The 13010-nt window shown below is 38.8% G+C and overlaps 1 protein-coding gene across 2 annotated transcripts in view; it reads left to right on the forward strand.

Moving 5' to 3' along the window:
* atp13a3 (ATPase 13A3) overlaps positions 1–12685 on the forward strand; it is a 42852-nt gene extending 30167 nt beyond the window's left edge. The window contains exons 22-34 of one of the 2 annotated variants that reach the window (XM_038301692.1): positions 1975–2135; positions 4353–4481; positions 4560–4639; positions 4797–4839; positions 4939–5048; positions 6235–6331; positions 6411–6483; positions 6576–6753; positions 6846–7024; positions 7112–7200; positions 9560–9640; positions 10322–10414; positions 11989–12685. In XM_038301692.1, coding sequence (XP_038157620.1) covers positions 1975–2135; positions 4353–4481; positions 4560–4639; positions 4797–4839; positions 4939–5048; positions 6235–6331; positions 6411–6483; positions 6576–6753; positions 6846–7024; positions 7112–7200; positions 9560–9640; positions 10322–10414; positions 11989–12183 — 1508 coding nt within the window. In that variant the 3' untranslated portion in view covers positions 12184–12685. The remainder of the gene's footprint in view (positions 1–1974; positions 2136–4352; positions 4482–4559; positions 4640–4796; positions 4840–4938; positions 5049–6234; positions 6332–6410; positions 6484–6575; positions 6754–6845; positions 7025–7111; positions 7201–9559; positions 9641–10321; positions 10415–11988) is intronic. The other variant, XM_038301693.1, reaches the window with a different exon arrangement.
* The last annotated feature ends 325 nt before the right edge of the window (positions 12686–13010 follow it).

Below are 13010 nucleotides of genomic sequence, written 5' to 3' on the forward strand. Positions count from 1 at the left end.
GATTTATAGAAATGTTGGCCAACTGAAAAGTATGAACATGAAAAGTATGAGCATGTACAGCACTCAGTATTTAGTTGGGCCTCCTTTGGCCTGTATTACTGCAGCAATGCGGCGTGGCATGGAGTCGATCAGTCTGTGGCACTGCTCAGGTGTTATGATAGCCCAGGTTGCTCTAATAGTGGCTTTTAGCTCTTCTGAATTGTTGGGTCTGGTGTATTGCATCTTCTTCTTCACAATACCCCATAGATTTTCTATGGGGTTAAGGTCAGGAGAGTTTGCTGGCCAATTAAGAACAGGGATACCATGGTCCTTCAACCAGGTACTGGTAGCTTTGGCACTGTGTGCAGGTGCCAAGTCCTGTTGGAAAATGAAATCTGCATCTCCAAAAAGTTGGTCAGCTGCAGGAAGCATGAAGTGCTCTAAAACTTCCTGGTATGTGGCTGCGTTGACCCTGGACCTCAGAAAACACAATGGACCAACACCAGCAGATGACATGGCACCCCAAACCATCACTGACTGTGGAAACTTTACACTGGACTTCAAGCAACGTGGATGAAGTGCCTCTCTTCTTTTCCTCCAGACTCTGGGACCTTGATTTCCAAAGGAAATGCAAAATTTACTTTCATCAGAGAACATGACTTTGGACCACTCACCAGCAGTCCAGTCCTGTTTCTCTTTAGCCCAGGCAAGACGCTTCTGACGCTGTCTGTGGTTCAAGAGTGGCTTGACACAAGGAATGTGACAGCAGAAACCCATGTCTTTCATACGTCTGTGTGTGGTGGTTCTTGAAGCACTCACTCCAGCTGCAGTCCACTCTTTGTGAATCTCCCCCACATTTTTGAATGGGTTTTGTTTCACAATCCTCTCCAGGGTGCGGTTATCTCTCTTGCTTGTACACTTTTTTCGACCACATCTTTTCCTTCCCTTCGCCTCTCTATTAATGTGCTTGGACACTGAGCTCTGTGAACAGCCAGCCTCTTTAGCGATGACCTTTTGTGTCTTGCCCTCCTTGTGCAAGGTGTCGATGGTCGTCTTTTGGACAACTGTCAAGTCAGCAGTCTTCCCCATGATTGTGTAGCCTATAGAACTAGACTGAAAGACCATTTAAAGGCTTTTGCAGGTGGTTTGAGTTAATTAGCTGATTAGAGTGTGGCACCAGGGGCCATCAATTTTGAACCTTTTCACAATATTCTAATTTTCTGATATGATGAATTTGAGATTTTCATTTGTTGTCATTTGTAATCATCAAAATTAAACAAAATAAACATCTGAAATATATGAGTTTGTATGTAATGTATGAATATAATATACAAGTTTCACTTTTTAAATGGAATTACTGAAATCAATCTACTTTTTCATGATATTCTAATTTTATGACCAGCACCTGTATATAAAAATCGATTTGGCAAAATCGATTTTTATATATATATATATATATATATATATATATATATATATATATATATATATATATATATATATATATATAAAAATCGATTTTGCCAAATCGATTTTTATATATATATATATATATATATATATATATATAAAAATCGATTTGATTTTTTTAAATTGCCAGCGACAAAAATTTTGAAATAATTAATTGAATCAAATTTTTTTGCCCAAGCCTACTTCCTTCCTCTGAAGTTACCAATTAGACACAAAGCCCAGAAAGCTTGTAGCTCTATGAAATTACTCAGTTTTCTGTTAATTGGGTTACTTTGCTTTTAATTACTGATCTAAAAGTAGGTCAGCTTCTCTGCTACATGTATTCATTGTCATTTAAAGCTTATTAGACATTAATGCTCCTAAAACATTAATGCTTCATATTGTTGTGGGTGAACCAGGAGATTTTTCTTTATTTCTTAAGATTCATGTTTTTTTAAATTGATACAGAATTTGATCTTTTCTTAAAATGTGACTGAACAGTTTCTAGATAACATAAAAAAAACGATTGTTTCTTCAACTCTCCAGGTGACAACATGTTGACGGCAATCTCCGTGGCCCGTGACTGTGGAATGATCCCTCCTGAAGACACGGTCATCATTGCTGATGCCTTTCCTCCTCATGATGGACAAGCTGCCAAAATCACGTGGAGATACGCCGACAAGCCCAGCAGGACAACTAGACTGGAGGTAGGAAGGAGGAACCCCGGACTGTAAGAGGCAGACATTGAAGTGTTGATGACAAGGTATTGACTTTTTTTTTTTTTTTTAGCATATTTTTCAGACCAAAACTGAGGGTGAATATAATGTTGATGATGAATGTAATTTCAAGCGTGCTCAGTCATTGGGAGAAAATAAGAGTAACGTATACAGGAGACCAACAGAGAGTTGGAACAGTGGGTTTGAACCATTGACCATTGTTTTTTGGCTGGAAACAGGCAGATCTGACAACCCTGGCAGTGAAGGATGGGTGGAGTTTCTAGCTAGACCTTTAAGAATATATTAGATAATTTCATGTAACAGTGGTGAAAAATTTATTTGGAAATCATGTTCATTTAGAGCATTATATACCACTTAAGGCCCAAGGGGAGACCCGGGACACGCTTGAAGGACTTTGTTTCTTGGCTGGCCTGGGAACTCCTTGGGATTCCTCAGAGGAGCTGGCCAAGGGGCTGGGGAGAGGGATGTCTGGGCCTCCCTACTGAAGCTGCTACCCCCACGACCCGACCCCAGATAAGAGGAAGAAGATGGATGGATATACTACTTAAAATTTATAAACTAATAGCTGGTTATGCTATATGTACCAGAGGCGTAGCAAGTCGTTTTCTACCGGGGCTGCTGCGGTCATATGAGCATCACCCTGCAGCTCAGAAACTGAGATCTTGAGGTCCGCTCTCTAAAAGGGGTGTATATAATAATCATTTTGTATCGATGCATCGATCCAACAGCCAACGATCCGATGCATCGATACGTCCGCAAGAGTATCGAATTTATGTTTTTTTTTTTTTTTTATCCATTTGCGTAATTCTTCCTCCCGTGCTGCGGTGGGGCTAAATCTAATATGCCCTCCTACCTCGCTTCCTGGTTATACTCCTGCAGCAGTGTGTTGCAGTGAGCTTGACACAGACATTTTTGATTTATGCTCAATATGGAAGCATGGTCTGTGGTACACACTGTGGGTCTAGATACGGCTGAGGCGGTGAGGAAGTGGTGGCGAGTTTAGTCCGACGACGGAGGGACATGAGAACCAAAAAGAGTGGGGATCCAGGTGGAAAAAGGCTCCCAGCGCTCTCGTGCACCTCGCTCTTCTAGCGGGTCAAACTGCACGAGTTGTTTTGTGCAATTTCGGTCATAAAAACAAAACAAGCCAGCCTCCTGTCTGCGGCACTTTTTGCGGTGAGCTACAATTTGGGAGAGGAGCAGCGGAGCATCTGTGTAGGGGGCGGGGACGTCTGGAGCCGAGGTATTGCATTGCACTTATTGCACTGATTTTGTGCAGTATTTTTTGATGCAAAGCCTTTCAGAATCTATAACGCAGGGGTATTATTTTTTTTTTCAGTGAATGAGGTTTTAATAGGAATAGGTGGAGTGCAACTTTTCTGCTTCTGTTATTTGCTGTTGTTTCTCAAAAAATGCATAACGATATTACAGCTTTCATTGATTTATTTCAAATTTGAAACATTTTCTAGCCTTTAAGGTAAAAAAACAACAATTAATCAAATCATATTGTGCTGTATTCTTGAGTATCGAAATTAATCGAATCAATGGGTCAGGAAATCGATACTGAATCGAATCGCCATGATGGATGTGATTTACACCCCCTACTCTCTAGGCATGATGCTCCTTGGTCCTCAGCATCACTACCTTCTCCTGAGCTTGAACTGGTTGATGGTTCAACCACACAAAGCCATTCTAGATGTGGTGGAAACATTATCACCATCAGTGTTTCCATCAGGCTCCAATATAGAACGTTGAGCTAGCTCCAAAAGGGTTCTTCCTCTGATGTCAGCACTCAGAGGTGGGTTTTTACTGGCTGTTAATCAGAATGCCACTTGAGAACTACTAAATGTAGGATATTGGTGATAAAAATTAGCCTGTTTGATTCCTAATAACTCAGAACCACCTGGTATGTACTGCTGCATGGTTTTAATGCAAAATTATATTAAATCAATATCATATCATCAACACTTTAATGTTCCATCCTCTCAGGTTGCACTTTGACAAAGATTGTTTTGATTTGTATGTGATTGTCCCTTAAATAAAGCTATTTGCTATGAAATTAGATGTCCTAATTTTTCTTTTCTTTAAACATTCATATGGAAACACAAGAGCTGTGTTTTTCTGAGAATCTAGTTTTTAGAAGAAACTGGTTAAACAGGACTTTAATGTATCTGTCATGTTTAACAGGAAATCAGCATCAGCCTGGAGCACGAAGGCCATGTGGAGGAACCTAAAACACAAGAACTCTACCACTTTGCCATGAATGGAAAATCATTCGCTATCATTGCCGAGCATTTCCCAGACATGCTTCAGAAGGTGTGAAAAATCTCCCACGAAAGTGAAAATCCCTCCAGTAATTATAGAACGCTGAAAATGATCCCATGTTGTCTGTAGCTTGTGCTGCACGGGACGGTGTTTGCCAGAATGGCTCCAGACCAGAAAACCCAGCTCATTGAGACACTACAGGGAGTAGAGTGAGTATTTAAGATAAACACATGATGCTGGGCTTTATTCTGAATTCTGAATGCATGAGTGGTTCTTTAAATCAATGAGCTGGGGGCGTTGTGTTAAAAGTAAGACCTGTAAAAGCTCCAATAATGATCAGGAAATCTCTGCTCTATTTTTTCCTAGTTACTTTGTGGGAATGTGTGGAGATGGTGCAAATGACTGTGGGGTATGTAAACTGACTGTTGTAGTTAAAATAGAAGCTGCTTAGTGTCTATATACATGGAACTCAACATGTTAAAAAGTTTTTCTTTCTCTGAACCAAAAGGCGCTGAAGAGGGCCCATGGTGGGATCTCTCTTTCAGAGCTTGAGGCCTCTGTAGCTTCCCCCTTCACCTCCAGGACCCCCAACATCTCCTGTGTCCCGAGTCTCATCAGGTTACTGTTCTTTCCCTTTTAAAGTCCTTCCTCCACACATTCTAACTGTGGCAGTATGTTTAATTGGGATTTTATAGAAACAGTATTTCAGGATAGGCTCCTTTTGGTTGTTTTTGTTTTCTATACAAAGACGAGAGCTAAAAAGTGATGCATACGTTTTCATTAAGTAATTTTTGCTCTGATTCCTCAACATAAACTCATTTATTATCAAATGCGGCCCTGGTGATTACTTTGGAAATCTACCTTTATTCTATCAGTCCTACAAACCACCACTGCACTTTCATAGGAGAATGGAGAGCTAATGATATGATTATGGTGGCTGCGTCATGCTGTGGGCACTTTTTAGTTTAACCCTTTATAGGGCAAGTTAATGTTTTTGATCACTTGCATACCCCTTACAAATGGAGTCCCCCCCCCCCCAGTCCCTCAATGAGGTCTAGAAGCACAATATCTCTATCCAACCATTCAGCAAGGATCCTGCTACATTGCTGTGCATCTTATTTTGGCATTTGACCAATTAGATGACCCTTTAAATGATATAGTATGATAAATGTAAATTAAGTCGGAAAAAAAAGTTAACAAGTCAACAAAAAATGGTAAACAACTAATTAAAAAGTAAAAAAGTAAAGTTTAAAAGTTAATAAGCCTAGTTAACAAGTATATTTTGGTTTATAAACTAAAAAAATGGGTCAGTATCGGCATTAATGCCTCTAATGTACCAAAAAAAATGTGTTTCTTTCACTCCCATTGTGTTTTTTCATGAATTTCTTATAGAAGCACTTCTGTTATTTTTCTTAATATATTCTGGCAGGTTAGCCTTTCTTGTTATTACATTGACATCCATTTTTTGCCATCAAAATATCCTTACTTTTTTTTTTTGGCTTATGGACCTGCAGTCTTAAATTACCAGGTTCCCTGGTACCACTAAGAGCTAAAGGTGCATTTCCCATATTTACCTTTAGTTAGGGAGTTGAAATGAAACCCTGAATAGTTATATAGTTGCATTACAGGCAGTGTGACCAGATCGTCTGCTGTGCAGACTGCTGCTGCATACACAGTTCTCCATGGGATTATTTTCTTATAAATTATGGGTAGTAAACAAACAAAGGAATTCTCGGGGAACAATTTGCCTCTTTTTATCCTTTTTATGATTGAATTGATGGACCTTGTCTGCTTGCCTTCACAGGGAGGGACGCGCTGCTCTCATCACCTCTTTCTGTGTGTTCAAGTTTATGGCCCTCTACAGCATCATCCAGTACATCAGCGTCACTCTCCTCTATTCGGTATGTCAACTATTAGCAGCGATGAAAGCAGGGAAAATCCATCCTGTTTACTAATATGTGGGGTTGGCTTTGCTCTTAGGTCCTCAGTAACCTTGGAGATTTCCAGTTTCTCTTCATTGACATTGCCATCATCCTCCTCATCGTCTTTACCAGTAAGTATAGAAGGAGTAAAACTCAAATTGCAAACGTTATCCTTTTTAAATATTTATTTGATCTCAATATCCACCATAATTTTTCTCCTCAGTGAGTCTGAACCCAGCCTGGAAAGAATTGGTGTCACGTCGCCCCCCATCAGGACTTATCTCAGGGCCTCTGCTGTTCTCTGTGCTGACTCAGATCCTCATCTGCTTGGGCTTCCAGATAATTACTTTTCTTTGGGTCCAAAAGCAGCCCTGGTACGAGGTGTGGCAACCTGCTACAGAGTAAGTGTCTGATTTAGAGCGTCTTATCAGGGAAAAACGCCACATTATGGTTTTTAAACTTCGCTGTTCAACATTTTTTTGTCCGCACTCAGCGTCTGCAACCGATCGGACCACTTGAATGCGTCTGAGCACAACAGCACAGAAAAAGACGAACACAACATCCAAAACTTTGAGAACACCAGTCTCTTCTATGTCTCCTGCTTCCAGTATCTCATTGTTGCCATTGTTTTCTCCAAAGGCAAACCTTTCAGGCAACCTAGCTACAAGAACTGTGAGTACCCATCTTCTTTGTCCTCCTATGCACCATGCTCTCATATTTAGCATTATATATCATATAATGTTATGGTCTTTTCAACAGGGCCTTTTGTACTATCTGCTGTGAGTCTGTATTTTTTCCTGCTGTTCATCATGTTTTATCCTGTGGAAAGCATCGATGGCTTCCTAGAGGTAAGTACAGATGTTATTACTCAGCTCTTATACATTTTTACATTCCCTTTATATATTTTGCAAATACTGATTTTTTTTTTTTTTGAAACCCTGATAAAGTTGTCTTAGAAAAAGTTAATAATGTATTCTGATTCTAAAACTGTATAAAAACCCAACATTTAATTTGAAAAAACAGTGTTAAGATATAATAGCTTTAAACAAGGTTGCTTTTATGCATATGCTTCCTTATTTTTAGTTCCAGGCACAGGTTTTCTGTAGGATATATGTTCATGTAATCAATTGGCCAAAACAAACCGAAGATTTATATATATTTTCTTCTATAGTTTGTAGGCTTTTATTATCATCCATTATCCTGCTGACAGACCCAGCATTGATTCATTTTAGTGTTCTGAATGAACCCATCAGATTCAGTTTTGGTTTTAAAAGCGGTTCGTGACTATAATGGTGTCCGTGGGGTTTCAAGGGGGGAAAAAACAGGCCCAGAGCATCACAGATACTCTAGTGAGCAAGGCCTGAAAAGACTGTTTTTGGGATGTTTTCACACCAGTGCTTTTTGATCCAATTTAAATGGAGCACAACTTTTCTCTTTCTAATAGGCACAGTTTTGACAGGTACGAACCCTTGGAGCCTACAGGCGATCCCTGCTCTGGCTCACTTACATGGGGAATATGCCAAGGCAGGAAATAAACTCATGATTAACACACATATATGTATATACAGTAAGGAAAATAAGTATTTGAGCACCCTGCTATTTTGCAAGTCCTCCCACTTAAAAATCATGATGGGGTCTGAAATTGTCATTGTAGGTGCATGTCCACTGTGAGAGACATCATCTAAAGAAAATAAACCAGAAATCAAAATGTGATCTTTAACTATATATTTGTATGAAACAGCTGCAAATATGTATTTGAACCCGTCTATTAGCTAGATTTCTGACCCTCAAAGACCTGTTAGTCTGCCTTCAAAATGTCCATCATCACTCCATTAATTATCCTAAATTAGATGCACCTGTTTGAGGTCGTTAGCTGCATAAAGACACCTGTCCACCCATACAATCAGTAAAAATCCAACTGCTAACATGGCCAAGACCAAAGTGCTGTCCAAAGACGCTACAGATAAAATATTACACCTCCACAAAGCTGGAAAGGGTTACGCGGAAATTTCCAAGCAGCTTGGTGAAAAAAAGGTCCACTGTTGGAGCAATCTTTAGAAAATGGGGCTCCATGCAAGATCTCAGCTCATGGGGTCTCAATGATCATAAGAAAGGTGAGATTTTAGCCCAGAACTACATGGGTGGAGCTGGTTAATGACCTGGAAAGAGCTGGGATCAGTTTCCAAGGTTACTGTTGGTAATACGTTAAGACATCATTGTTGGAACTCATGCAAAGCATGGAAGGTTCTCCTGCTTAAACCAGCACATGTCAAGGTCTGTCTTAAGTTTGCCAATGACCATTTGGATAATCCAGAGGAGTTATGGGAGAAAGTCATGTGGTCAGATGAGACCAAAGTAGAACTTTTTGGTCATAATTCCACTAACAGTGTTTGGAGGAAGAAGAATGATGAGTACCATCCTAAGAACACCCTCCCTATTGTGAAGCATGGAGGTGGTAGCATCATGCTTTACTCAAACTGTGTTTCTCAGCGACAGTCCAGAAACCTGACTGATCTAGAGAAGATCTGTGTAGAGGAATGGGCCAAAATCCCTCCTAATGTGTGTGAAAACCTGGAGAAAAACTACAGGAAATGTTTGACTTCTGTAATTGCAAACAAAGGCTACTGTACCAAATATTATATATAATTATATATTGTCATTTCTGGATTTTTATTTTTTAGATTATGTGTCTCACAGTGGTTATGCACCTACAATGACAATTTCAGACCCCTCTATGATTTCTAATTGGGTTAACTGGCTAAATAGCAGGGTTTTCAAATACTTATTTTTCTCACTGTATACTTTATGGTTGGAAGAAATGTGACTCTGTCACAAGATCGGTACACCCTCAGAAAGAAATTTTAATTTTAATTTATAGAAACTCCGTAACATAAATAAAGTATTTGCAAAGTCTGTATGAATTTACAAACATAGTCAGATGTAACACACAGACGGTATGCAATCGCAATAACACTGTTTTTTAATTTTTTTTTTAGTTTTAGTACGATAATATTCTACTGTAATAAAGTGTTTTTTTATTTATAATCCTCTTACAGGGATGCCAACATATTTTACTCAACATATAAATATGGACTCTTTTTTTATTTTTTTTATTTTATTATCTCAATTGACTGATTCTGGTGAGGTTGTCCCAGTTGTAGTATTTTGGTAACAGCAAATTATTTTTTTTTTTTCTGGTCCTTGCAGATCGTCTGTGTCCCTTTTGAATGGCGGCTTAAGCTTTTCCTTATAATCTTAGCCAATGCTGCTGTGTCTGTTTTGGTGGAGGTAAGGCAAACACACACAGACACATGCTGTAATTTAAGATGTTTTTATTTTTTGTCATGTTCAGTTTTGTTTTTTCATGCAATGTGCTCATCTTTGCCCTTTACAACCTTACAGCTGGCCCAACCTTTTGTTGAGATATGTTTTATAAATGAAGCCTTTTTCTCTTCTTTGATGAAGTTATTTAATTTATTTCCCCCAGTACTTAATCTACATTTAGTATCATGTTTGTTTTAATCATAGGTAGAAGTTTTTTAAAAATGGAATTGATCAATAGTTTATGCTGACCTGCCCTGAGCAGCATCCCAGTTTCTCTCCTTCCTCTTAGATGGCTGCACTTACAAACAAGCACTGCTTACAAAGATCCTAGATGTGCCTTCCTCTGAGCTACAAGTGCAAAATCTACTGATCTCTGAAGCGAATGAACTAATTCAGCTTAACTGATTCTGCATAATCAGAATTTTTCAGTTCTTCTGACACTGATGAATCTCTGTAAATTCTTCCTTTATTTTTATACCAAATGTAATTGTTTCACAGCCTTGGCAAAGTAAAAACTGATCTCCTAATGCTCTGCTGCAAGATCAGCTGAAGGCCGTTAATCCTAAAATGATAAAAGCACGAGCTATGGGACGGTAAATTCGCCTCTTTAATTCTTTCCCTGCCCAATGCACTGTTATTCCTTAGACCTTCATCCTTGACATCGTCTTATGGAAGCTTGCGTTCAGCAGAGACAAACAGGCCAACTATGGCATCACCCCTGCCGCCCCGACACCACAGGTTGGGAAAATCTGACACCTTCTTTAGCTTGTTCCTCTTCATGTGTGGTGTTTCCTCTCTCTGTCCTGACTTCCTCTTTCTGTGTCACAAAGCAAACTAAGACATGCATGAAAGCAACCCCCAACCTCATTACCTCCAAATGGAAAATTAATGCAAATATTACTGAAGTTCTGCCAGCTTCTCTAGAAGCTACCAGGGTGTAGCAGTTTAAATAGCGTGTTTTTTTAGTATAAGAAGTATTTTTTTTTTTTTTATTGTGAATGTTACCCTGAAGGTGGTGACATTTATTGCATCACAACACACTGTCATGACTGTATTATTCCACCTAGCTGGTCAGTCTATAAACCAACTTAGAAATTACTATATTGATATACACAATGGAGAACACATTTGGCTGCTTTTTCTGGTTTCCTAGTAGAAAAATTTAATATTTTTATAATAGATTTGGACATTATGTTAAATTAAAACAAAATAATGTGTCAGAAAAAAAAAAACCTGTATATCATAACAAAAACGGTGAACAATTTGTGAAATGTTGCAAAATATACAGCATAAGAGGTCAGATTTAACAAGAACTAAAAGGGATTTCCTTTAGAGTCTCAGAAGGTTTTGATTTGTTGGATCACGTGTGAAAACGCTCCAACTAATTGCTGCATGTGGCTGATTTCAGGACGCTTATCAGTAAAGTTCTGACCTGCTGATTCTATCGGTTTCTAGGTTTAAATGTCACAAACTCGAGCTAATACCAACAGGTAGATCGGTTAGCATTAGGTTTAAATATAATGCTGTTACTGAACAGCTCAGTAGTAGCAGAAACATTTAAAAGCGAGGTAATAAGTAGGGAATTTTATACTGCTTACAAATTAATGCTCAAAATGAAACGTATGCGCAACAGTTCTCCTTTTAAAGTTTTTTAGCTTATTGTGTGTTAATTACTATCCAAAATAGGCATCTTCCAACATTTTTATAGAATTGTTTTTCAATTCATTGCAGCTTTAATATCTTCCTGTACTTGCTACCGTTTCCCCTCTTGCTATGCTGCTTGCCAGCTTTTGCTTTAATATCTAAAGCTTGTTTGCTGTGCTTAGCCTAGTTTCCCTGTTAGAGTCCAGTCGAGCATGTCAGTCACCGCTATTCATATATGTCCTCAGGTATGTTACAATTTGGAGGGAAGAAAAATAGCAGCCTGACGGTTCTTTTTTCTTTGACTCCTTATTCTAATCTTTAAAGTGTGTCTGTGTGGCCATCTTTAAAGATCTGTGTTAAGTTTTCCATGAGCTTGTTTTTAAGAAGTTAGCTCAGCTTTGTTTTAACTGTTGATAACCAATTCCTTCAGATCAATTTCATGCTGAATTTTAGTTAAAGCAACATGCATGTATGGATTTTACCTGTTATCACAGAACTGAGTCCTTGAGTCTAAATTTTTGCATGCAGTTAATGTAGCCTGGAAACAAACACGTGAGCCACAGATTTGAAGTAAGCTGAACATAGATCAAAAGCCTCTTCTTTCTCTTTTCTTCTTTTAATGTGATTTTTAAAATCTGTTTAATTTCACAACCTGGGGATTTTTTTAGGGGATGATTGACCTGCAGGCGTACAGGTGTCTATCCTGGCTGTGCCCACGCAAGACCACACCTAAAGCTCGATACATGCATCTCGCCCAGGAACTAAGCGTGGACCCGGACTGGCCCCCAAAACCAACCACCACTACTGAAGCCAAGCCCCGACCTGAAAATGGCTCTGCCTATCAAATCATAATCAGCTCCTAGCATCTTCACGCCCCCACAACTCTGTGGGAACCTCGTCTCTCACACAGGACACCTGCATATGAGGAGCACTAAGGGAAACGCACATTCACCTTATCTTTATTGCCTTTACTCTTCATGGAACAAAAACTACATCATTTAACACAAATAGAAAAAGAAGTACATTCATAGCTTTCAAACTACTGCATTTCACGTCACAATCCACGCAGACACACTCGGTATCATTTTTTGGGGGAAAAACATCACTGCTGTTAAACTCAAAGGCCTTTATTTATGTTGTCTGTCCAGCCTATCAGAGTAGCATTCAACAGAGGCCTGTAATCAGACTAAAAGTTGTGTATTGACCCCTTCTGGTGGAGGTCTAGCTTCCTCACTTTTTGTCTGGGATGGAAACCATATAGAGGTCACTTTACAGATGTGTGTTCAGTCATAAATCTAGATCATGTCATTAGATTGTTGTCGGATTTTATTACATTTCCTCAAAAATCAATACAAAATTAAGGAATACTGCAGAAAAAACAAACAACAATCACTCTGTAGTCGTGCATCAAAGGTTTGAGGACATTTCACCCAGTGAGAAAGACTTTAAGATTTACCCATTCAAAAATGTTTTGGATGCAACAAAACGGAGGCATTTCAAAGGAGAGAAGAAAGTGAATGCACTTTAAGTTTAATGGATAAAAATACTGATAGATTTAATTTGAAATGCCCATTCTCTTCTTAGAGGGGTATCAATACAGGCTCTGATTACTACCGTGTAGCAACCATAAACTATTATAACTATATCAGCTTAACTAAAAAATAAAGAAAAAATTGTTTGTCTGAATATT

The sequence above is a fragment of the Cyprinodon tularosa genome, unplaced genomic scaffold, assembly GCF_016077235.1.
Source record: "Cyprinodon tularosa strain WSP-4 unplaced genomic scaffold, ASM1607723v1 ctg471, whole genome shotgun sequence".
NCBI classification, from domain to species: domain Eukaryota; kingdom Metazoa; phylum Chordata; class Actinopteri; order Cyprinodontiformes; family Cyprinodontidae; genus Cyprinodon; species Cyprinodon tularosa.